Source organism: Myxocyprinus asiaticus, chromosome 32 (genome assembly GCF_019703515.2).
Source record: "Myxocyprinus asiaticus isolate MX2 ecotype Aquarium Trade chromosome 32, UBuf_Myxa_2, whole genome shotgun sequence".
Taxonomy (NCBI): Eukaryota; Metazoa; Chordata; class Actinopteri; order Cypriniformes; family Catostomidae; genus Myxocyprinus; species Myxocyprinus asiaticus.
This window is the reverse complement of record NC_059375.1, coordinates 38,932,285-38,956,244: the sequence shown is the minus strand read 5'-3', so window position 1 is coordinate 38,956,244 and position 23,960 is coordinate 38,932,285. Positions and strand designations below refer to the sequence as shown.

Below are 23,960 nucleotides of genomic sequence, written 5' to 3'. Positions count from 1 at the left end.
ATATTTGTGAAGACACTAAAGTAGACTTAAACACAGCTGCTAATGTATTTAATTAATCAAGTCGGCTTCACTCTTGATTTATATGTCATGTCTGAACTAATTATCAATTAGACTGTCAAGTCGGCTTTAAAGAGAGCATTTCCATAGATTGTCCTACAATGTCATCTTAGATTTTTACATGGAAATACAATGGCGAATTTACTGCCTATTAGATGTTCAAATTACGTTGCGTTTAAGTTTTAGTATACTCCTAAAAGTTTTAGTTATACAGTACACATTTAAAATCAGTTTTTTATCATCTGGGAAAATGGACTAAATATATTGATCTTGTTCGCAGTGGCATTTCCAAACTTTTGTTCAATCAAATGCTCTCTATAAAGAGAATTCCCTGGTCCCTATTCATGGGTATTTTGTGAAGGTCTGAAATCAGTACCCAGTTTGCCATCCCAACATTTACATAAACTGTATAAAAACTGTTTGTTTATGTGTGTTCACCCAGTTAAAGCGTCTCCGTGAAGCTGAAAGCCAGTATAAACCGGTACTGGATAAGAACAGACGCCTGAGTCGCAAAAATGAGGAACTGGCTCACGCATTGAGACGCGTGGAAAACAAACTGCACTTCGTCACTCAGGAGAACATCGAAATGGTAATAAACCACAATGCTGTCTTTCCTTGAAGACATCAGGATTTTGTTTACTAATGCTGTGCCATATGCATTGCTTGTTTCAAATGAGTATGCATGCTTTTTTGCAAATAAATGGAAATAAATAGAAAAATAATTTACAATGAGGCTGGTAGAGCTAGTTGATCATTGCATTTCTTATTTTGCAGAGAGAGAAAGTGGGGACGATACGGAGGCCCAGCTCTCTAAACGATCTGGATCAGAGTCAAGAGGAAAGAGAGATTGAGTTTCTACGACTGCAAGTGTTGGAACAACAGAACATAATCGACAATCTGTCCAAGGTATCAGTGAGACAGCAAAATGCATCATTCTTCTCATGTACAAAGATCTACAAATGTATTTAGTTATTTAATTTATAAGTTAACATGAAACACAATTCATTTTACTTTCGTAAGTGAAACAGTATATTTAATGAGAAAAAGAATGTAAGACAGGACTCAATTTTATCCATCTGGAATTGTTTTGATCGTGAAAAGTGGGTGTCACATACCAAAATGGATTCAGGTGATTGGAGAAGAGAGGTCCAAAAGTAAAATGGATTTGTAGCATTTCCTTTTTTTTTTTTTTTTTTCCCAATATGGAATGCCCAATTCCCAATGCGCTCTAAGTCCTCGTGGTAGCGTAGTGACTCGCCTCAATCCGGTTGGCGGAGGACGAATCTCAGTTGCCTCCGCGTCTGAGACCGTCAATCCGCGCATCTTATCACGTGGCTTGTTGAGCGCGCTACCGCGGAGACGTAGCGCATGTGGAGGCCCACGCTATTCTCCGCAGCATCCACGCACAACTCGCCACGCGCCCCACCGAGAGCGAGAACCACACGTTATAGCGACCACGAGGAGGTTACCCCATGTGACTCTACCCTCCCTAGCAACTGGGCCAATTTGGTTGCTTCGGAGACCTGGCTGGAGTCACTCTGCACTCCCTGGATTCGAACTCGCGACTCCAGGGGTGGTAGTCAGCGTCAATACTCGCTGAGCTACCCAGGCCCCGATTTGTAGCATTTTCAAAAAAGAAACAGAGGCAGAGCAAGTTATTACACTTTGATAAAAGAATAAAAAATTTTTGGTTTGGTATAAAATGCAACAATGAATTGTTACAATAAGACCAGAAATATGCATAAAGAAAGTAAATAGGGTAAATTTTGGTGTCATGTTGACTTCATCAATGAAAAAATAATATACTGTTCTTTGATCAGTTTATTTCATTTTTCTTTCCAGGCTCTGGAAACAGCTGGATACGTAAAGACTGTGATTGTGAGTTATTTTACAACGTGAAATAGTGTTTTTGCTTTATGCATGATCAACATGTTGACTAAACACAGTCCAGATGAAAATTACGACGTTATGATGAATGTTTGCTGTTGGAGAGAATTTCATCACCATTGTTTTCTCAAAGGGTGAATGAAATTAATGTAACGGTAGCCAGCTGGTAGGAAGCTGTGCAGTGTGTAAACCTCACTCCCCTGGCCTCAAATGTGCACTAGCGACTGACGCAAGAGGCTGTAGCATTTAGCCTCCTCGTTATCGCACCCGCCTCCCATGCTGGAGACCCCAGTTCGAATCCCGCTCGGAGAGGGTCGAGCAGGACTGGTTACAATAGCATCTCAAATGATCAAGCAATGCACACTGAATGTGAGGTCAATGAATCAAATAAATGACCATAGTTATACATAAGATACAGTCCTAGACATGCAAATATTTTAGGACAAAAAGCAAGGATTTCTCATGTAATGGAGAATATTAGATTTACTAAAACTGTGTTTTGATGTGTCATTCTTGTTTTGTTTTTTTCAGGAGAGAGACATGCTGTTAAGATACAGGAGGCAGGACAGTCTGCGCAGGAAGAAGCCCTTCAGAACATGTAGGGTACGTAAACATAAGGACTGTCTGATTTTAAAGGGATAGTTCACCCAAAAATGTAGATTCTCTCATAATTTACTCACTGTGGCAGCGGGGGCGTGGTCAAGCATCTCTCTGGAGAGAGAGAAAGCGGTAAGGGCGCTTACACCTGAGCTAAATTATGTCTAACACCTGTCTCTAATTTCAGTGAGCACGGGGAGAGCGGCATAAATAGAGCGACACAACACTTAGACGAGAGAGAGAATTGCAGGCAGCTGTACTGTGTGGTTTTGGTTGTGTGTTTAAGTTGTTTATTAAATTATTATTTAAGTTGTCAAGCCGGTTCTCGCCTCCTCCTTTCCACTAAACCCCCTTACACTGGTGCCGAAACCCGGGAAGGAGGAGGGATTCCCGTCGCAGAGTCCTCAACACTGCCGTCCACCCAGGGGAGTGCCGCTGCCGTCCGACGGGGGACGGAGTAGCCCGACCACCCGGACGCGGGGAACGGCCGCCATCCGCGAGGCGAGTGGGGACGGGACTCCCCGACCGCCTGGAGCGAGGGAGCCGCTGCCGGGGGCGAAGGAGTGCCCTTCCGTCCCCCGGGAACGCGGAGGGGTCGAGAGAAGACCGCCGTCTGTGGGGGGAGGAGGGAAGCGACTCCCCGACCGCCTGGAGTGGTAGGGCCGCTGCCAGGGGCGGAGGAGTGTCCCCACGGGACACCGGGAACGCGGAGGGGCGTTCTGTCCGCTGGGGGTCGGAGGTCTGACTCCGGTCCGCCCGGGGAGGAGCAGCTGCAGTCCGCCTGAGAGGGTGGAGTAGTGATCGAGGACCATGCGACAGCGCATCAGAGAACCGGCTTGATAACTTAAATAATAATTTAATAAACAACTTAAACACACAACCAAAACCACACAGTACAGCTGCCTGCAATTCTCTCTCTTGACTAAGTGTTGTGTCGCTCTATTTATGCCGTTCTCCCCGTGCTCACTGAAATTAGAGACAGGTGTTAGACATAATGTAGCTCAGGTGTAAGCGCCCTTACCGCTTTCTCTCTCTCCGGAGAGATGCTTGACCACGCCCCCGCTGCCACACTCACCCTCCTGCCATCCCGGATGTGTGACTTTTTCGTCTGCTGAACACAAAGATTTTTAGAAGAATATCTCAGTTCGGTCCTTTCAATGCAAGTGAAGGGTGACCAGAATTTTGAAGGTCCAAAAATCACATAAAGGCAGCATAAAAGTAATCGATACAACTCTTGTGGTTTAATATATGTGTCTTGAACCGATGCAATCACTTTGGGTGAGAAACAGAACAATATTTCAATCCTTTTTTACTATAAATCTCCACTTTCACTTTCAGAATGTGAAATTTATAGAGATTTATAGTAAAAAAGGAAAATACTTAAATATTGATCTGTTTCTCACCCACACCTATCATATCACTTCTGAAGACAAAGATTTAACCACTGGAGTCATATGGATTACTTTTATGCTGCCATTATGTGATTTTTTTGAGCTTCAAAGTTCTGGTCACCATTTACTTGCATTGTATGGACCTACAGAGCTGAAATATTCTTCTAATTTTCTTTGTTTGAGTTCAGCAGAAGAAAGAAAGTCATACACATCTGGGATGGCATGAGGGCGAACTATCATTTTTGGGTGAACTATCCCTTTAAGACTTGAGTACAAGCAAGGGGTTTTCATGTTTTCTAATGTCTCTGTTTCTCTCTCTCTGTCTGTGTGTGTGTGTGTGTGTGTGTGTGTGTGTGTAGCCGGTGGTGGAGACGTTTTTTGGCTATGATGAAGAAGGCTCTATAGACTCAGATGGCTCTTCTATTTCCTACCACACTGACAGAACGCCATGCACACCCGACGATGACCTCGAAGAGGTTTGTGTGTGTGTTTCTGTTTCACCTAAATTGTAAGGACCAAAAGGTCCCCACAATATAGATAAAAACCTGAAATCACCCACACCAACATTCCCATCATTCAAACGGCTTAATAAACACACAATAAGGGTTTAATTCAAATCTAAAAGTGCATAAATGTGTCTTTTAGGATAAGGGGATAGAAAATATTGTTAGGTAAATGTAAACACAATAGATGTCAATGGACAGTCTTTGTGATTACAGTAATACCAACATGTGTGAGTGATTGTGTCTTTAAACTATCACTGTAAACTAGTCATCTTCCTGTGTTCAGGGAATGCTTAAAGAAGAAACAGAGCTACGTTTCCGTCAGCTGACAATGGAGTATCAGGCTCTTCAGCGAGCGTATGCTCTCCTGCAGGAACAAGTCGGGGGAACATTTGATGCAGAGAAGGAGGTCAAGGTAAATCAATCAAACATCTCATCTCTAAAATATTTATATATGCACTCTTATAATAACAACTCTGGCCTGAAGGCTGAATGGCTCATATGAATAAGATGCTTTTTGTATTATTACCCTGTGTGCTCACCAGCCGTGACAAGAGTATTTGTGGGATTGTTTTGTAATTTCACTCCACATAATTTCCGGTTTCAGTGTGGACAGAAAACTACTAATACTTATTAATGTAAAAAAATAAAAATAAAAACTTCACGCCAGTAAGCCTATCAACCACCCAGAAATCCCTAGAACAGGGTTTTTTAAACTGGGGGTACGGGGACCGGTGCCAGGGGGTCTGCAAAAAAACTTCCTTTAGGGAAAAAAAAAAAAAACAGAAATAAAAGTCAAATATAGCTGCAAACAGCAATTTCAGAGCATGGCACACCAATGGCAAACATTTTGATTGAATTTAGAATTCTGTTAATGATTTTAAGTAAAGTTGTGAAAAAAGACATTAGTTTGATGACTTGATAACTTTTGACCAATAGGTGGCACTGTGACAAAGCGTTCATGAGATACAGCTTCAGATCCTTATTGGCATCTTGCCATATAATTTGTTTACACGTTACACGAGAGCGGTTTTACGCGTTACATAAAAACGGTTTCATAACTTTTTTTCATGATTGTTCCTAGATGATGCACAGAAAATGTCATGCAAAACGGATTTACGGCCTAGGAGAAGTTTGAAAAAGTATGTTTTCAATTAAATTCAAAATGGCAGACAGTATGGCTGACCATGGCAAACTGGGTATCATTCGACATATGCTCCAAGGAATCTAAAGCGACCAGTCTCGTGATTGTAAGCTAAACTATTCAGAAGTTATGAGCAAAAATAGCCAGTTTCTTGACCACTAGGTGGTGCTATGCCGAAACTATGCAGGTACTCTCACATCATGCTTGTGATGACATATAGTTTCGTGTCATTACGTTAAAGCGTTGTGAAGATACAGCATCGTGTCCATTTTTGAGTGTCCGATGTCGAATTCGTTGATGCAGTATACAAGAACAGTTTGGTTTATCATCATGAATCTCAAAACATTTTGTCATGAGTGTCTCTAGATGATGCAAAATTTCAAGCAAATCGGACATACGGTCTAGGAAGAGTTCGAAAAGTAGGTTTTTCGGAAAATTTTAAATGGCGGACAACCTAGTGGGCGGAGCTTAAAAACAAAAACCAATGAATCAGAGGAAAAAATAATTTTGTTTCTAGGACTTGTACGTAAGTGACACTTTGAACTGTTGGTGGTGCTTGAGGGTTTTGTGCGTGGCCCCTAATTGGCATAAAATTTAATATATGGTGAAAAAAATATATTAGTATAATAAGGGTTGTTTTTTACTGTTCTCTATAAAGCCACTTTAAAACAATATATATGTATATATTTTTTTATTGTATACTCTTATATAGGGGTGGGTAAAAATATTGATTTTCCGAAGAATCACCTCTTCATCTGAACAATCTAGATGAGAGTAAAAGTTGTTCCGTGATATGTGTGTCCAAAAAGGAGATCCAAGCGACCCATTTGTCAATGAATAATGTGTCTTTTAGTACCCTTTCTGTTCTCAGATGTTGATCAAAAACAACAAATCATGAACATTTAAATCTAATCATGCATGGCACAGATGAGAATAAGCACTTTGAGTCCTCTCTCTTTAACATGCGCTCATTTACAGATGCTCTTTACAGAAATGCCGGTTTTCTTAAAGAGACAGTACTGGTTTTTAGCACATTTCCAACAAATCAATGTAAATACCTGTAAATAGTAAAAATCAGGCAATTAAACAATAAACATGTAACAAAAAAATAATATATGAAATATAATATCTTATTTATTGATTGATTACATGGATTTGTTCATTTTTAAATGTGAACAAAATGATGAAAAACTAATAAAATATAATTACTAAAATGTATATCTAGTTAGAAGGTCCCCTGTATAATTAACAGTATTATCTAGGGGTGAATTTCTTTCATATATAAGCAAAGGGGACATTTTAACTGAAATATACCCATATGAATCGATATATAGTAGAATCGAATCGGAATCTAATCGAGAGCTTGTGAATTGGAATAGAATCGAGAAAGCTGTATAAGTACCCAGCACTATTTCTCGCACAGAGGGTTCCCCGCAAAGGGATTATTAAATTTGGGGGTCCTTGGCATCAAATGTTTGAAAACCCTTGCCCTTGAAAATGCTGAAATCCACTGAGAACACCTTAGCAACTGCATGGCAATGCTCAGGCAACTACCCAAAACACTCAAAGGAAAAGCACCACTCACACTTTCTTTAGAAAACTTACCAGTCTAGATGCTAATTTTTCTGTACTGCCATTCTTGCATATACTTTAAATGTCTCTGCTGTTGACTGTCTGGTTTAGACTCGAGAGCAACTGCAGGCTGAACTGATCCGGTATCAGACCAGAATATCAGATCTGGAGTGTGTTCTGAGTCAACAGGGACAGGTAAAACAGTGTTACTGGTTCCAACTTGAATTTAGCAACATTTCTAGTTGTATAACTGCATTAAAGACTGTGATAACAACAGTAGTTCTGGACTGACATAGAATATTGTGCAAATCTTGTCATGTAGGATTTCATTTTGGTAGGGAACACAGTTGTATTTCAGTAACGATTTGATAATTAGTTGGTGAGATCTAGCAATTTAGAACACTTTTGTAAACACTCTCTTCGCTTGTTATATGAGATGTAGTGTTGCTGCGTTTACTCACGGGCTGTGGGTTTGCTGTCAGGTCTAAGAATTGTATAATTGCCCAATCCTTCAATAACAGCCCCTTTTTCAAAGTCTGCATTACACTGTGTGTAGGTTTACGAAACAGTTTGCACTGAAATGTGCCCCTCAAACTATTAAAAATGTTTAAATCCTTCAGAAGGATATGCAGAGCTGCAGGTGCTACACACAGTGAAAGTTTGTTGGCCTTTTCCACATTTTACTGTAATCGTTAGTTATTTTAGTGTTTAAGAATAATTCTATGTATCCAATGTCCAAATGGGACAAGTTTCTGAACACTTATAAGACCAAGGAAAGTTTGAAAGTTCCTCATGATACCCCTTTAATGGAAAATATTTCTTCAACTATTGGTATTTCTCTCTATGAAGAGAAGAGTCATATATTAATTCCCTCAATGAAGAAAACATGAAAGCTGATTATAAATCAGTGGTGCTTATATATCAGTGTGGGCTGTGAGGCTTTACACCTGCTGGTGAATTTGCTCTGGGATCAGAAATGTTCTGAAGGTACAGAAACAAGAGTGTGGCTGTGATTTTGTGTCCAATTGTTTGAGGTTTGTGAGATTTGAGAGAAGTCATTGTTGCACAGCAATTAATTGCATGTGCTTCCTAAAGTGAATTACATTTCAAACTATCATTGGTCATGCATGACCTTGTATCCTTGGTATTACACTATAATATCGACTAATATTCATATCTTCTGATATTATGTATGTCTTTCAGGATATGAAATGGATTGAGGATAAACAAGCTTTGTACCAACGCAACCAGGAGCTTGTAGAAAAGGTGTGTGCACAGGCCTCCTATTTTAGCTAAACATGTTATCTCAGAAACACAGATCAAAAGTAGAACACATTTTTTTTATTCATAATAACATTTGCACATTGGCAAACTTTTAGTACAGTTTTGTACATTTTAAATCCGAATTATGGGAGGCCTGGGTAGCTCAGTGGTAAAATACGCTGGCTACCACCCCTGGAGTTCGCTAGTTCGAATCCCAGGCCGTGCTGAGTGACTCCAGCCAGGTCTCCTAAGCAACCAAATTGGCCCAGTTGCTAATGAGGGTAGAGTCACATAGGGTAACCTCCTCGTGATCACTATAATGTGGTTCGTTCTCAGTGGGGTGTGTGGTGAGTTGAGCGTGGTTGCCGCAGTGGATGGCGTGAAGCCTCCACACGCACTATGTCTCCGTGGCAACGCGCTCAACAAGCCACGTGATAAGATGCGCGGGTTGATGATCTCAGACGCGGAGGCAACTGGGATTCGTACTTCGCCACCCGGACTGAAGCAAATCACTACGCGACCACAAGGTTTAAAAAAAAAAAAAAAGAAAAAAAAAAAGCACAATGGGAGAAAAAGAAAAAAAAAAGAAAAAAAATTCGTATAGGCTGGTTAACAAGAATAAAGGGTCAAATTAGGTAAATTAGCCACTTTTTTATGTGCAATATGGAAACGTGGAATTTTGACCTGGAAGAGGAGACAGTAATATCCACTGTTAAAGTGGAGTTTTGTCCATCCTGGTATTGCGACGTTTGTTTGGTTTTTTTTGTTTCTTTGGTCATAGGGTAACCATTGAAAACAAACATACTTATTGTAGTAATAATGTAGTAACTATGAAAAGTAATTTCAGTAACCATGTTTATTTGGCAGAAACCATGGTTTTAATACAGTATACTGTATTTACATTTATGCATTTGGCAATCGCTTTTATCCAAAGCGACTTCAGTGCCCTTATTACAGGGACAATCCCCCCAGAGCAACCTGGAGTTAAGTGTCTTGCTCAAGGACACAATGGTGGTGGCTGTGGGGATCGAACCAGCAACTGATTACCAGTTATGTGCTTTAGCTAACTATGCCACCACCACTCACATACTGTATCCTCCTGAGACCCCGCGTCCACATACATGGACATTACGTTTTGGCATCGTTATAGGCTATGCATAATTTAATCTAATTTAAACTGACTGATCTCAGTTCAGGAGACTCTAGGCTGTCATTAAAGGGTTAAACTTTCTACGCACCATGTCATGTGACAAAACAAAATGCCGCCATTCACAGTGGAGTTTGTCTTTGGGAGAAACGGCAACAAAACTACACCTGGTAAAAAACCCAATTAAGTTTTTGCATTAAAGCCTGTTTGAGTCAAAAGAGTAGAGTCTCTAGTTTCATACGATATGTCATTTTAAACATTTCAGCGATTTATCGCGAAACGGCACGCTGTTAAACACAATGACCACGTACGTGGACTATAGGCTAATTTTCCTTAAAATATCCTATATTCACTGTGCATTATCGCATAGTGAATCAATGGATGCATCCACAAGCTGGAAACTGTTGCTTTCAGAGGCTGTATACAGAGTTAGGATGAAAACAAGGTGAATTTCAAACTGTTCTGAGACCTGCGCAGACAGACAGCACATTGGAGGTTAAGTCATTCCCAATTATGGAGCAAGGGAGCATCCTATAGCTTTCCTATGAAGCCAAGTGCATTCACTCCTAAAATGTGGTCAAAAGTTCCATTTCAGGCTGCAGATGATGTTTGGATCACTCAACATGTTTGACAGACATGAGACAATGATAATCAGTACACAGATTCAGAATTTATAATGTATAATTTTATTTTAACATGGTTGGCAGTGATTGGATGATGCTGACCATTACTTTGAATCAGAATTCATTATGCTAATTTCTGATCAATGTCTGTAACAGCTCACAAACATGAATAACCAACACACCTGGAAACAAAACAAAACAAATCTGACTTTCTATAGCTTGGTATTATTTCAAATTTCACAACTCAGTCCCACTGTCTTAAAAAAAAGTTTTCTTTTTTTGCTGCATGTTTCTTAGAATCTACTAGTAACAATTCAAAAAGGGGAATGGAAAATGCACACAGCAGTCACACAGGGGTCTCAGGAGGGTATCCATATAGTAACCATGGTATTACTATAGATTAACCATGGTCATTTTTGTGGTTACTATGATTTTGGTATTTGTAGTAAAACCATAATAACCACAAAATGATGTTATAAATTATTATAATTATAATTTTTGTTATCATAGTTTTCATTTTCCTGTAATATTACTATGGTTTTACAATCAAATATCACTTTAAAATATAGTTACTATAGTAAAACCCTGGTAAATTTATTGCGAGGCGACGCAAAACTATTTCAGAAAAAATATTCCCCCACTGTCCTCTAAGGAGCTCCTTAAGTTTGAATGACTAACAGTTTGAATGTTAAGCCTTGAGCTTAACCTCTATGACATTTGTGCCTTTTATGATCAAACAAAAAGTCCAAAGGGTACTGTATGAATGACTCGGAAATTACCCTCTTTCAGAAGGTCAAGAATTGTGTTAATTAATTTCTGTAAGGCATTTTCAGCTTCTGAATGCAGCTCATCTGTTATCTTGTAAGGTTTTCCTGTAAGAGGATATTTAACCGTCAGTTTTTGTGCCTTTTTGTTCCGGTTACAGATTAAAAACATGGAGACAGAGGAGACCCGACTTAAAAATGAAATTCAGGATGCAAAAGACCAAAATGAACTCTTGGAGTTCAGAATTCTTGAACTTGAAGTGAGTGTGACGGATATCTTTTTAACTGCAGAATTGATCAAGTCTGTGCAAGTGTTTCAGACACAGATTTAGACTTAGGAACAGAAGAATGGTGAATCACCTTTGTCAGAGCAATTGGATGAATTATCATATTTTTTTATATAACTCTTTTAAACTTTTGAACTAAAGCATTATAGAGCATGTTGCTTGGTGTTACAGTGAAGTTCCTTCACATTGTCTGAGAGTTTGATAATGATACTTTTTTTTTCTCCAGGAAAGAGAGAGAAGATCTCCAGCCATAAACTTCCAGAACATTCATTTTGCTGAGGGCATGAGTGCCCTACAGATCTACTGTGAGGCAGAGGGCATTACTGTGAGTTACCCTTAACAATATGCCAGTTTTTATGTCTCAGTAACTATAAGGTTTTGAACTTCATTTGCACAAATGCTTGTTTTCTCTTTAAACACTAAGTTCAAAACTATTTTAAATTAGGCCTGTGTGTGTGTGTATGTGTATGTATGTGTGTGTGTGTGTGTGCGCGTGCGCGTGTGTGTGTGTGAATTCCATCCTTTTTAACTAAAATTCTTCTATTTCTTTTTTTATGTCTTCTATTTTTATTTAATTATTATATTTTTATTTTTTATAATTAATAATTGTGTGTGTGTGTGTGTGTGTGTGTGTGTGTATATATAGAATATATTTGTATTAGATTTATAATATACTGGTTTATTGAATTATAATATTTATATTTATAATACATTTTATTTATCATATACTGTTTTATTTAATAATATTTTATATTTATTTATAATTATTCTATTCTTGTCATTCTGTTTTTGCATTAGATTTATTATATACTGATTTATTGAATTATAATATTTCTATTTTTATAATTAATAATATTATGTATTTATCAGATACTGTTTTTATTTAATCCTAATATTTATATTCATGTTTTGTTATTAGTAATTGTATATTTGACATGTTTTTGTAATGTTCTTTAATGTTTTAATTATATTTTTGTGGTATAAAATATATTTAGTGGTTAAGTGGCTAAGTGGCAGTGGTGGCTCAGCGGTTAAGGCTCTGGGTTACTGATCAGAAGGCCAGGGGTTCAAGCCCCAGCACCGCCAAGATGCCACTGTTGGGCCCTTGAGCAAGGCCCTTGACCCTATCTGCTCCAGGGGCACAATATCATGGCTGACCCTGCACTCTGACCCCAGCTTAGCTGGGATATGTGAAAAAAAAAAGAATTTCACTGTATATGTGCAAATGTATAATGTGTGATAAATAAATATAATTAAATTAATTAAATTAAAAAAATATTTCTATTTAGTTTTATTTATGTTTAATTATATTTAATAATTTTATAATAGTTCTTGAGTAAACACTGGGATACATTAAGGCAATGGGCCAACTATATAATCAAGGTAGATTTTAACCGAAAGGATGAACTGTGTTCTCAGGACAAGGGTATTTTTAATAAATGTCTGGTTGGGGAAAGTCGTCACATATTGCAGCTTTATACAATTCATTAATTACTCATTTCTGTTTTCAAACTATCAAACTATAAACTAACGATAGTTTGATATTTTTAAATAATCTTTTCCTTTTTTGCTATTTCATTAATTGTTTGGTGTTTCATAAAGCAGGTTCTCATTCTGACAACTTACCCCCATACAGTGTGACAACATGTCCCTCTTACCCCCATTATATAAACTCTCACATTTATCTAAAGAGATTGTAATATATTTTTAGTTAACAGTTATCATAAACCCCAAATATTGAGAACATTTTAACCACTTAATATATTACACAATTTTAAGGCTTGCAGTCAGTTGAGAAATCATTTATTCTCCACAGGTTGGAACGGTGGAACTGATATCATCTCAAAAACACCTAGTAAACAATAGCTGATTCAACACAGATCAAATCTGCCGTTCGTCTGGAGAGTGACTAATATCTTAATATTCCTCCAATAAAAGTTTTCCCTTTTTTTCCACAATACAGGAAATTGTAATAACAGAACTGATGAAGAAACTCGACATTCTGGGGGATAACGCCGTAAGTGTATGTTGATTTCATATGTAAATGTGTGTGCTTAGACATGTCTGGGTGTATGAATAGGCATGCATTTTTTTTGTCACTGATATCTCATCTTTCATTGGATGACGCACAGAATCTGACCAATGAGGAGCAAGTGGTGGTTATTCATGCCAGAACGGTATTAACCTTAGCAGAAAAGGTATGCACTCGCATTTGTTTATTCTTTTCTTAAAAAATGTCTTTTATTTTGTTAACCATTTTGTGTCCATTTCTTGCATAATGTATTTATGAGTTGCCAGTGTTTCTGTCTTTTGTTGTCTTTGTTTGGTCCAGTGGTTGGAGCACATCGAGGTCACCAAATCAGGATTACATCAGAAAATGTTGGACATTGAAAGTGAAAAGGTAAATGCATCCATTAAGGCCATTACACATTTCCATAAGATCCTTTTGCGTAAATCTCAAAAACCTTAAAGAACTCATATTTCACACCAAAAAAAATAAAAATAAAATAATAATAATTTAAAAATTATATGATTAATAAAAATAATTATTTATATATATGTATGTATATATATATATATATATATATATATATATATATATATATACATACATACATACATACATATGTAGACAGTATTTGAGTTTCTTTACACTTAATGCATATTTTAAATGTGAAATTATATATTAACCACCCCAAGATTTTTTTTTATTTATTATTATTTTATTTTTTTTACTGTGTGACATTCACCCACTTATATATGCAGGATGACTTTGGATAATGCAGTATGCTTTTGTATAAAACTAATAATTTTGTCCTGTCATTTTGCTCTAAAGGAGCACTTTAGCAAACAAAAAGGATATTTAGATGAGGAGTTGGACTACAGGAAACAGTCTTTGGATCAGGCACATAAGGTAAGGCCCATCATTTTGGTGTAAGAGATCATAATTCAATGCAAAGCTTTTCCAATGGACAGTACACTATATGGTTTTATTCTCAAGCACTGCAGAGAATCAGTGATCTATGACGAGGACTATTTCTGTTTTTCTGGGCCCCCTGGTGGTAAATATGTGTCATTACATGCCCACACCCCTGTGTCCACTCTCTCTTGTTTCTTTCTCAGCGTATTCTCGAGTTAGAGGCGATGCTGTTCGATGCTCTGCAACGGGAAGAGACGGGCGGGAAGGTATCTGAGCTGCTGACAGAGCAGGATCGTGATTCGCTGAGAGAAGCTGTCAATCAGTGGAAGAGGCAGGTCCTCAGTGAATTACGAGAGAGAGATGCTCAGATACTCAGAGAGAGGATGGAACTGCTACAACATGCTCAAGTGGTACCTGTCTATGACTTGAAATCTTGTTTTAAATAAGACGCATAAAGACTTTCCTGTTGTGACATATTTCCTACTGGAACAGGGAGTTGTGGCGGGACATATCAAATGTCTCGTCTCTTTTGCTAATAATGGGCAATAGGCTTTAGTATATGTCACAGTCGTGAACCCTGATTTGTGGCTTGCTATTTCTGAGGAAGGTAGTATGTCAGAGGCAGGTTTTATTTCTATTTTGGGGAAGGGACATTATCATTCTAGAGAGCACTTGGACAAATATCTATATTTTTGGTCTGTAAAAGACTATAAAATTCAACTGTAATATACTGTAATTACAAAATAATAATATAATTTTATTATAAAGTTAATTTGTCATCTTATAGTACACTCTCATATAGATAGATGGCCTTTAAGCAAAGCTGAATATGTTGATAAAATGTATAATAATCTGTTTTTCTTCTTTACAGAGAATAAAAGAGCTGGAAGAATGGATAGAGACACAAAAACGACAAATAAAGGAACTAGAAGAAAAAGTAAGTGTTTAGACTGAACACTTATTTTTTACCTTTCAAGTTCAACACGACCATCTTCACTAATATCTGTATCTCTGTCAAAATTAATGGTAATTCTCTTCTCTTTGTTCCGTTGTCTTGTTTTTCGTTCCTATGTTCAGTTTTTATTTTTATTTTTGTTTTTTTCTTTAGCCTTCATTCTTTGGTCGTAGCTCTTCCTGCAAGCAAGAAAGGATGTTGCGTGGCTTAGTGGACCCCGGTAAAGCATGTACTTCATATACACCAGATAATAAAACTTGTCTATCATATATTATCATGCTGTACTTCTATATCAGTTTTTTCTTTGTTGCCTTACAAAACTGGGCCTTTTAAGACAAAAAAAAAATATCAGTGGTAACCATATTTTCCACCAAAACACCATAGTGTTATACTACAATACTACAGTTATTGTTATTAATATAAAGTCATAATATACTAGAAAAGGAAAGTTTGTCTGTTTGCTTGATGAAGAATTGTCTGACAGTTTAAAACATTTGGAAGTTTGAAGGTTATGCCTTGTGTACTTTAAAAGCAGTCACATATGATGTGCCACATGGTTGCTAGGTAGTTTCTAGTGTGTTTTGGGTGGTTGCTAGGGCACTACTCAACAATTACTTACTAATGTGTGGTTGCTAAGTTACTAGACAGTTACTAAGGTGTTCTGCATGGTTTCTAGCGCATTCTGGGTGGTTGCTAAGGCATTGCTTAGCAGTTTATAGGGCACTGCAATGTGGTTGTTAAGGTGTTCTAAGTGGCTGCCAGGCTATTGCAAAGCAGTTGCTTAGATGTTGAGAGTGGTTGCGAGGAGGTTGCTAAGTGGTTGCTAAAGTGTTCTGAGTGATTGCAAGGGGACAGACAGGTAGAGAGATAGATAGAAAGTCAGTCAGACAGACAAACTGATCGATTAATCGATTGATAGATGGACGGATGAACATATTAATGGATGGATGGATGGATGTATAGACAGACAGATAGATGGATAGACAGACAGTAAGACAGATAGACAGACTGACTGACGGATGGATGGATGGATGGACGGACGGACAGGTAGACAGACAGATAGATGGACAGAAAGACAGAGACAGACAGACAGACAGTAAGACAGACCAACCGATGGGAGGATGGATGAATAGACACGGATAGGTGAATAGACCGACAGACTGATAGATTGATAGACAGGTAGACAGACGGATATGCTGTGTATATATAGATAGACAGACAGACAATAGCTCTACTATTTATGGTATTATGGCAGAAACTATGATTACCATGATCCATTTCATAAGCATTAGGTCACAAAGTTGTCAGCCACTGATTTTAATGTTATGTTTTTTGTGTAGGACACAGGCTTCAAGTGTTCTATCTTCTGTAACAGAGGAGCGGCCGCACTTGTGTCATCAGAGGTCCCAGCCGTCAATTCTGTGCTGATACGAGACTTTAAACTGTTCACATCAACTTAAACTGGCCTCTTCATGATCTACGGCTAATGGAATATGGTGCTGTCTCTATCTTGTGGACTCAAACTGTTTTTATCCTCCTGACCTTTTAAACTTTGCTTTGTGTGACCTCTTTGCGTGTGGAATTTAAGGACTCTTAAATTGAAATGCTCTCTCCTTTCCCTGCCAAGCAGGTGGCTGCTGGAGGCTGCTTCCCTTTGGAAGCCTGATGGAATGAGAGGTGTTACGGTAAAATCCTTCCTCCCACTGTTTACACTCACTCTACTTTGGTTCCCGATGGCACGTCATGGTGCTGGCATGGTGGCGCTAGTCCCTTCCTGTGCAATGTTAGAAATGGACCTGAAATTTAAATGTTGGAATTAAATCATGTCTGGTTTTCTAATGTATAGGAGCAGTATTTCAAATAAATTTATCAGAGGAAGACTGATAAGAGGATGTTTCTGGGTCTTTTTCTGTTGTGTAAAAAAATGAATGATGTAAATGCCCAGTAAGTGCCTTTGAAAAGCTTTAAACTCTGGTGATCCCAAGGTAAGGTTGATTTGTGCATATTTTTGAGGTTTTGTGTTTCCTTCTTAATTTTTTGTGTATTTATCAAAACATTGGATGCTTTTCACAGTGTTAAATGTCTCATGTTGAAATATTCTTGTTCTTCTGTCCTTGACAGCAACAGTACGATAAGTAGAGGGTGCCACAGAACTACAAAGTTTATGATTTTAAACAGATAGTTCACCCAAAAGTTGTTCAGAGTATACTGATTCATTAAGTAAGCCAATATATTTTAGGTATGGCCCATAATGACTGTATGGCCTTTATCTTGTGAGTGCAATGTCCAAACTTTATAAAACTTGGTACACATGAACAACAGGACACTCTTTGGACATATGCCAAATTTCCAATGCTTGGGGGCACAATAAATAAAGAAAATCTTTAAACTTGCAAACTCGGTGTTGACATTTACAACCAATACAACTGGATCCATGGCATCATCAGGATCTGTTTGTTCAAATTTGGCAATCTTGGTCATTTCCAAACTGCTTGAACTCTGATGATTACCACGTGCAGCTATATTTATAAACTTACTTTGGTGTAATGAACTGTGAGTGGTATCGGTTTGAATGGGCCACATTAAAAGCAGCATTAAAATATCTATGCACATTTTCCAAACTGCTCTTTATTTGTTAATTTAGGTCTCTATCATTTCATGTTGAAAATATGTAACCAAAAACAACTGTTTAAGCCCAAGAACTAAAAGTCCCCCACTGTGTCAACACCACTGAGTTCAGGTAAAATGGGCCAGCAACTACATTATCTTTTTCTTCAAATTGAAAGTTTTTCTTTTTTTTTTCTTTCTTTTTTTTTTTTTTGCAAATTTGTCTTCTCAATTGGAGACCATAAAGATATAATTTATTATACCTTAATCTCAGATGTTCAATAATTCAGTACACCTGAAAATGTTTCTAAAGGAGATTTTCTCAAAAACATCAACAAAAAAACAATGGTGAAATCAAACAGTCTTATTGATTAACCTGTGAATTTGTTATTTTAGGAGTTAAACTAATGTAATAGATATTCATGTCAGGCAGCTAATATACTTTCCTGTCTGCTAAAATTCATCTCAGGTATGGAGAAAATGAGAGAGGAATGGAGGAGAGGAGATAGTGGTAAAATCTAGGTTTTCCGCCTCTGGCTGATTTGCACATCTCACTCTGTTACATCTATTACTAAGAAATGCCACTGCCTTACAATCAAAAAAGAACCAGGGAAGCAGAATGATCCGTAATATTCGAGCTGTGGCTCGCAGATACCCAGGAGTCCTTTGAGTTTTTAGAAATATGATCATGGACTTTGAAGGTAAAGCTTTGCTCCTTCCAAAGGGAAGCAAAAACTCATTTTTGCTATATGATATGAATTTAGGAGCATTAGATATGGAAAGAAAAAGTCGCCTTAGTTTTTTCACACATGCCCACACGTTTTATAAATACACACCCTGGATTTATGATTTTATTATAGACTATGAGTTGTTTGCAGAATTTAGATTTTACTCAATTCAATACTGGTAACTGTGGTCAACCTATATATTTTCAATTTCTGTGGAAATGGGAATGAATCAACATGTGTACATACATGTCAGTTAGACTAAATGAAATGTAAACATCTCGGTTACTGTCGTAACCTCCGTTCCCTGATGGAGGGAACGAGACGTTGTGTCAATGTAGTGACTATAGGGGTCACTCTTGAGAGCCCCGAACACCTCAGATCTTTGAGAAAAGGCCAATGAGAATTGGCGAGTGAAATTTGCATACCACTCCCCCAGACATACGAGTATAAAAGGAGCTGGCTTGCAACCACTCATTCAGGTTTTGTGCTGAGGAGCCGAGACAGTGTCCCGGCCATTTCAGCGGGTAGTACAGCATTATGGCAGGGGGGACACAACGTCTCGTTCCCTCCATCAGGGAACGGAGGTTACGACAGTAACCGAGAAGTTCCCCTTCTGTCACTCACTCAACGTTGTGTCAATGTATTGACACTAGGGGTCCCTATACGAAACGCCACAACTAGCTGAACTGTGTTACGTAGACTGCCAGTGCAAGCAAGCTGCTACGTGCGTAGTAGCAGGTGCAATGGTCCGTATTTCCGAACTTACCTGTTCGTACCTGACAGAACACGGGACGAAACCGGCTCGACCCGGAGATTGTAAAATCTCATGAAGGTATTGGGTATCGCCCAGCCTGCTGCCCTGCAGATGTCTGCTAGAGAGGTGCCATGGGCCAGTGCCCACGAGGATGCCAGACTCCTTGTGGAGTGTGCTTGTATTCCCGAAGGGGCGGGCATGGCCTGGGCCAGAAATGCCATAGTGATGGCATCCACGATCCAGTGGGCAAGCCTCTGTTTGGAGACAGCATTCCCTTTCCACTGTCTGCCAAAGCAGACAAAGAGCTGCTCAGAGCGTCTAAAGCTCTGCGTGTGATCAAAGTAGATGTGCAAAGTACGCACTGGACACAGCAATGACAGGGCTGGGTCTGCCTCCTCCTGGGGCAGCGCTTGCAGGTTCACCACCTGATCCCTGAAGGGGGTTGTGGGAACCTTGGGCACATAACCCGGCCAGGGTCTCAGGATTACGTGACCGTCACCTGGACCGAACTCCAGGCAGGTATTGCTGACAGAGAACGCTTGAAGGTCCCCGACCCTATTGATGGAGGTGATCGCAATCAGGAGGGCCGTCTTCAAGGAGAGGACTTTCAGCTCGACTGACTCTAGTGGCTCAAAGGGGGCTCCGCAAAGGTCCAGGAGGACCACGGAGAGATCCCGTGAGGGGAACAGGCGTGGCCTAGGAGGATTCAGCCTCCGGGCACCTCTCAGGAACCTGATGATCAGGTCATGCTTCCCTAAGGACTTACCGTCCACTGTATCGTGGTGTGCCGTTATAGCAGCCACATACACTTTCAAGGTGGAGGGGGACAGCCGTTCCTGCAGCCTCTCCTGCAGGAAGGAAAGCACTGACCCGACTGCACATCTCTTAGGGTCTTCAGCTCGGGAAGAACACCAATTCGCGAACCGACGCCACTTCAGGGTATAAAGCTGCCTCGTGGAGGGAGCTCTGGCCTGAGTGATCATGTCTACCACTGCTGGTGGTAGGCCACTTAGGTCTTCCGTGTCCCGTTCAAGGGCCAGATGTGGAGGTTCCAGAGGTCTGGGTGCGGGTGCCAGATTGTGCCTCGTCCCTGAGAAAGAAGGTCCTTCCTCAGGGGAATTCGCCAGGGAGGGGCTGTCGCGAGGAGTGTGAGGTCTGTGAACCAAGTCTGGGTGGGCCAATACGGGGCCACGAGTGTGACCTGCTCCTTGTCCTCCCTGACCTTGCACAGGATCTGTGCAAGTAGGCTTACTGGGGGAATGCATACTTGCACAGCCCCCGGGGCCAGCTGTGTGCCAACGCATCTGGGCCAAGGGGGGCCCTCGTCGGAGAATACCAGAGCGGGCAGTGGGAGGTTTCTCGGGAGTCAAATAGGTCTACTTGTGCTTTGCCAAACTGACTCCAAATCAGCTGGACCACCTGGGGGTGGATTCTCCACTCTCCCCTGAGCATCACCTGCCATGACAGTGCATCCACTGTGGAGTTGAGGTTGCCCGGGATGTGAGTGGCCCGCAGCGACCTCAGTCGCCACCAACTCCATAGGCGTGGCTGTGAGTGGTGCCCCGAACCCAGGAACCAATCATCTAGCCGCGAGGGCTCAGGGGAGGGTGGAAGGTTCCACTCCAACCCGACACACACGGCGGCCCGGGCAAGCATGGCGGTCATCTGGCCGTCAGCCTCAGACTGGGCGGGCCGACCCGAAGGTGGCAGCCCAGTCGAGTCCTCGGCGTCTGACATCGCCAGTATGCTCTCTGATGCAGCGATCGAGCACTCATACCGCTCCGGAGCTCCAAAAGGGACACTAAGCTGGCCATGGGGTTAGCTGGTCTCCTCTTGGAACTCGACGGGGACAAACGAGCGTGCTGGGGAATGGGAGGTCCTCTGGGATTGACCCGGCGGAGCCACGCCCATCGAAGCCCCCAAATCGCCTCCAGTGCCAGCTAGGCCGGCCGGCCTCGTACCCGGAGGTAAAAGGTGAGGCACGGGGGGCGGCTAGAGTGGCTTTTCCCCAGAAGAAGGAAAGCCGCGACCGCAACGTTGCCATGGTCATATTCTCGCAATGAGAACTTGAACCATCCATGAACACTGCCTCGGTGTGATTGCTGCCCAGACACGTGAGGCAGCGCCCGTGGCCATCGGAAGTGGAGAGATAGCGACCGCATTCAGAAAGACGGAAAGGCATCTTTATAAAGACGCGTCTTTAAAAAGACGTTCAACGTCAATGTGTGTGCTCTAACAGAGAAAATATACTCTTTAGCAGGAATATACACTCTTTTAGTGCTGTCGAAGCGTCCAGGAGCGAAATCTGCACACGTCATGCAGAAGGAGAGAAAGCCGCTGGAAATGCTCTGTATATCCAACAGCATACGCTTCTTAAGAGGTGAATGGAACAGCAGTAGTATTCAGCTCGCTGATAGTACAACCGCTCGGCTCCAAAGATAATCTGAATGAGTGCTTGCGAGCCAGCTCTTTTATACTCGTATGTCCGGGGGAGTGGCATGCAAATTCCACTCACCAATTCTCATTGGCCTTTTCTCAAAGATCTGAGGTGTTCGGGGCTCTCAAGAGTGACCCCTAGTGTCACTACATCGACACAGCGTCAAGTGAGTGACAGAAGGGGAACCCTTCTTTCCTCAGGCTTTTCTCACTGTTGTGCCATTGTGTGCTTTTATGACCCATGCTGGCTTGAAAGTGTTTATTAACGCATTCACTCCTAGAGGCTTTCAGCATATGTGGCAGGATTCCCTTTCCTTTGGGCACATCTTCAAACCTGCAGATGGGCTTTCCCACATCTCCACATGCACAGATGAGACCAGACACACTGTAAATGACATCTGCAGCGCATTCAGCATCTGACTGTTTAACATCAAAATGAGTAACACATTTTATTTATACTTTAGTAATAAAATTTTTGAGGCAATAAAATAATTCTTATCAAGGACAATTAGAGCAGATAAATAACTAACTTTTTTTTTTTTTTTTTGACTGATCATTGAAAACTTCACTTTTTTATAAAAATAGTCCTATTTACATCTTGTAATTACACTCGTTTATAAACTATGTCCAGAGGTGATCTGTGATATTTAAAGGGTAAATACATGAATCACACATCTAAAATACTGCATAAAAACACACAATTGCTTAAAGGTTAATGACAAATAATGATATCCCTGATGATAAAAGAAAAATATTGTAAAAGTCTAGTTTTAAATACAATTGTGAAGTTCTTAGACAAGTAATTGGCCTATTTGTATTAATGTTGGTTTAAAATGTTTGAGGAAAAAATAAATTCTACAAAGGTTTTAAATAAATGACTCTGAATTTTATATATATATATATATATATATATAAGTAAGGTTAAAAGGACCAGTGACATTACCTAAAATACAAATATTTTACAATCAATTGACAATTGATCTTTACAAAAAATATATATTTTAAAATGTGCAGTGTTTTAAAATTTTATATTTGGGTTCATGTTGTTTTTTTATAAATATGAATGTATTTTTTTAAATAGAACATTTTCAACAAAGGTTTTAATTAATGACTCTAAATGTCAAGTGGTGTAACCAGTAAACTCAAGTAAACAGATTTCCTTATTTACTTTTTTCCTTACAGCTTGAATACACTTTGAATAATGAGTGTACTTAATTCTTAATTAACGCTGGAGCATTTTTGGGCTGCCACCTGCAATTTTTCACACTCAAATTTAAAAGCTCACCATTCACACATCTGTGGACTAATTACAAAAAAATGTGTCTAATTTTTTTCCATAGCCATTCAGTCTAATTTTCAAGTCATGCACCATGCTTGTTATTTCATCGAATACCTCGGCCTCTGAGTGGACTAGAAGCTCAATTTAAGTATCATTAGAAAGCGGAGGTCCTCCCCTTTGTGGTGATATATAACATTTTATTATCAATAGTCAAAAACATATTCTTCTGATGATTTGTTCAGCATGCTTTTCCTGATAGGTGGCATATTTTGTTATGGACATCTAAGATATAACATTGGATTATTCAGCCAAGCAAGCTCACAGAGACACAGACAAGTAAAAAATGGCTTAAAAGCAGATAAAGGTTTTTAGCTATTTGGGGCTTACAGCATTAGTGATTGGTGCACAAAAGAGTTCATTTTTGATGACTTACAGAAAGCATATTTCACTTTGATTCTTTTGAAAATATTTTTCGATCTGTGGTATTAAGGCAACAAAATACTTTTATTTTCCTATAAATAGTTCTACCCCATTACATCTAAGGGATGCTAATTTTCAACATGAATGTTATGAGACCTTATTTTATTATATTAATTAACATAAATGCATAAGTGATCTCTGAGAAGAATAGGTTATCTCTGAAAATGTCAAAAGTTCTAAGCTTTCAAATGATACCTCATAGGTCAGACTTATGTATACGTAAACTTTAAAGGTGCATTCAGTAAATTTTTCCTCATTAAAAAAGTTGAACCCCCTAAAGACTCATTTTAATTTTGCAATATATGTAGGAAATCATGACCACATTAAAATAAAGACTCCATTCATATCAGTAACCTAATAAAAGCTGTTTTATTCTTCATGGAGAGGGGCCACACATGGGGGCTGCCATTTTAGATTTACATGACCAGCCAAATACTACATGCTTAATCACAGTAACCATCCTGTTATTTGACACTTTCTCTCATTGATTAAAGTAATTATGGCTGACTGTGAATACTACATTTCTACAATGGCATCTGAAACTGAAAACTAGTCATTTTAAATGA

General features: G+C 39.5%; 1 protein-coding gene across 1 annotated transcript in view; it reads left to right on the top strand.

Annotated features, from left to right (window-relative positions):
- LOC127423637 (janus kinase and microtubule-interacting protein 3-like) overlaps nt 1-16,997 on the top strand; it is an 80,607-nt gene extending 63,610 nt beyond the window's left edge. The window contains exons 10-27 of the mRNA XM_051668120.1: nt 500-646; nt 832-963; nt 1,900-1,935; nt 2,476-2,547; nt 4,292-4,408; nt 4,722-4,850; nt 7,263-7,346; nt 8,355-8,417; nt 11,110-11,208; nt 11,462-11,560; nt 13,199-13,252; nt 13,368-13,433; nt 13,568-13,636; nt 14,072-14,149; nt 14,359-14,565; nt 15,027-15,092; nt 15,264-15,330; nt 16,451-16,997. Coding sequence (XP_051524080.1) covers nt 500-646; nt 832-963; nt 1,900-1,935; nt 2,476-2,547; nt 4,292-4,408; nt 4,722-4,850; nt 7,263-7,346; nt 8,355-8,417; nt 11,110-11,208; nt 11,462-11,560; nt 13,199-13,252; nt 13,368-13,433; nt 13,568-13,636; nt 14,072-14,149; nt 14,359-14,565; nt 15,027-15,092; nt 15,264-15,330; nt 16,451-16,482 — 1,617 coding nt within the window. The 3' untranslated portion in view covers nt 16,483-16,997. The remainder of the gene's footprint in view (nt 1-499; nt 647-831; nt 964-1,899; nt 1,936-2,475; nt 2,548-4,291; nt 4,409-4,721; nt 4,851-7,262; nt 7,347-8,354; nt 8,418-11,109; nt 11,209-11,461; nt 11,561-13,198; nt 13,253-13,367; nt 13,434-13,567; nt 13,637-14,071; nt 14,150-14,358; nt 14,566-15,026; nt 15,093-15,263; nt 15,331-16,450) is intronic.
- Nucleotides 16,998-23,960: the final 6,963 nt, after the last annotated feature.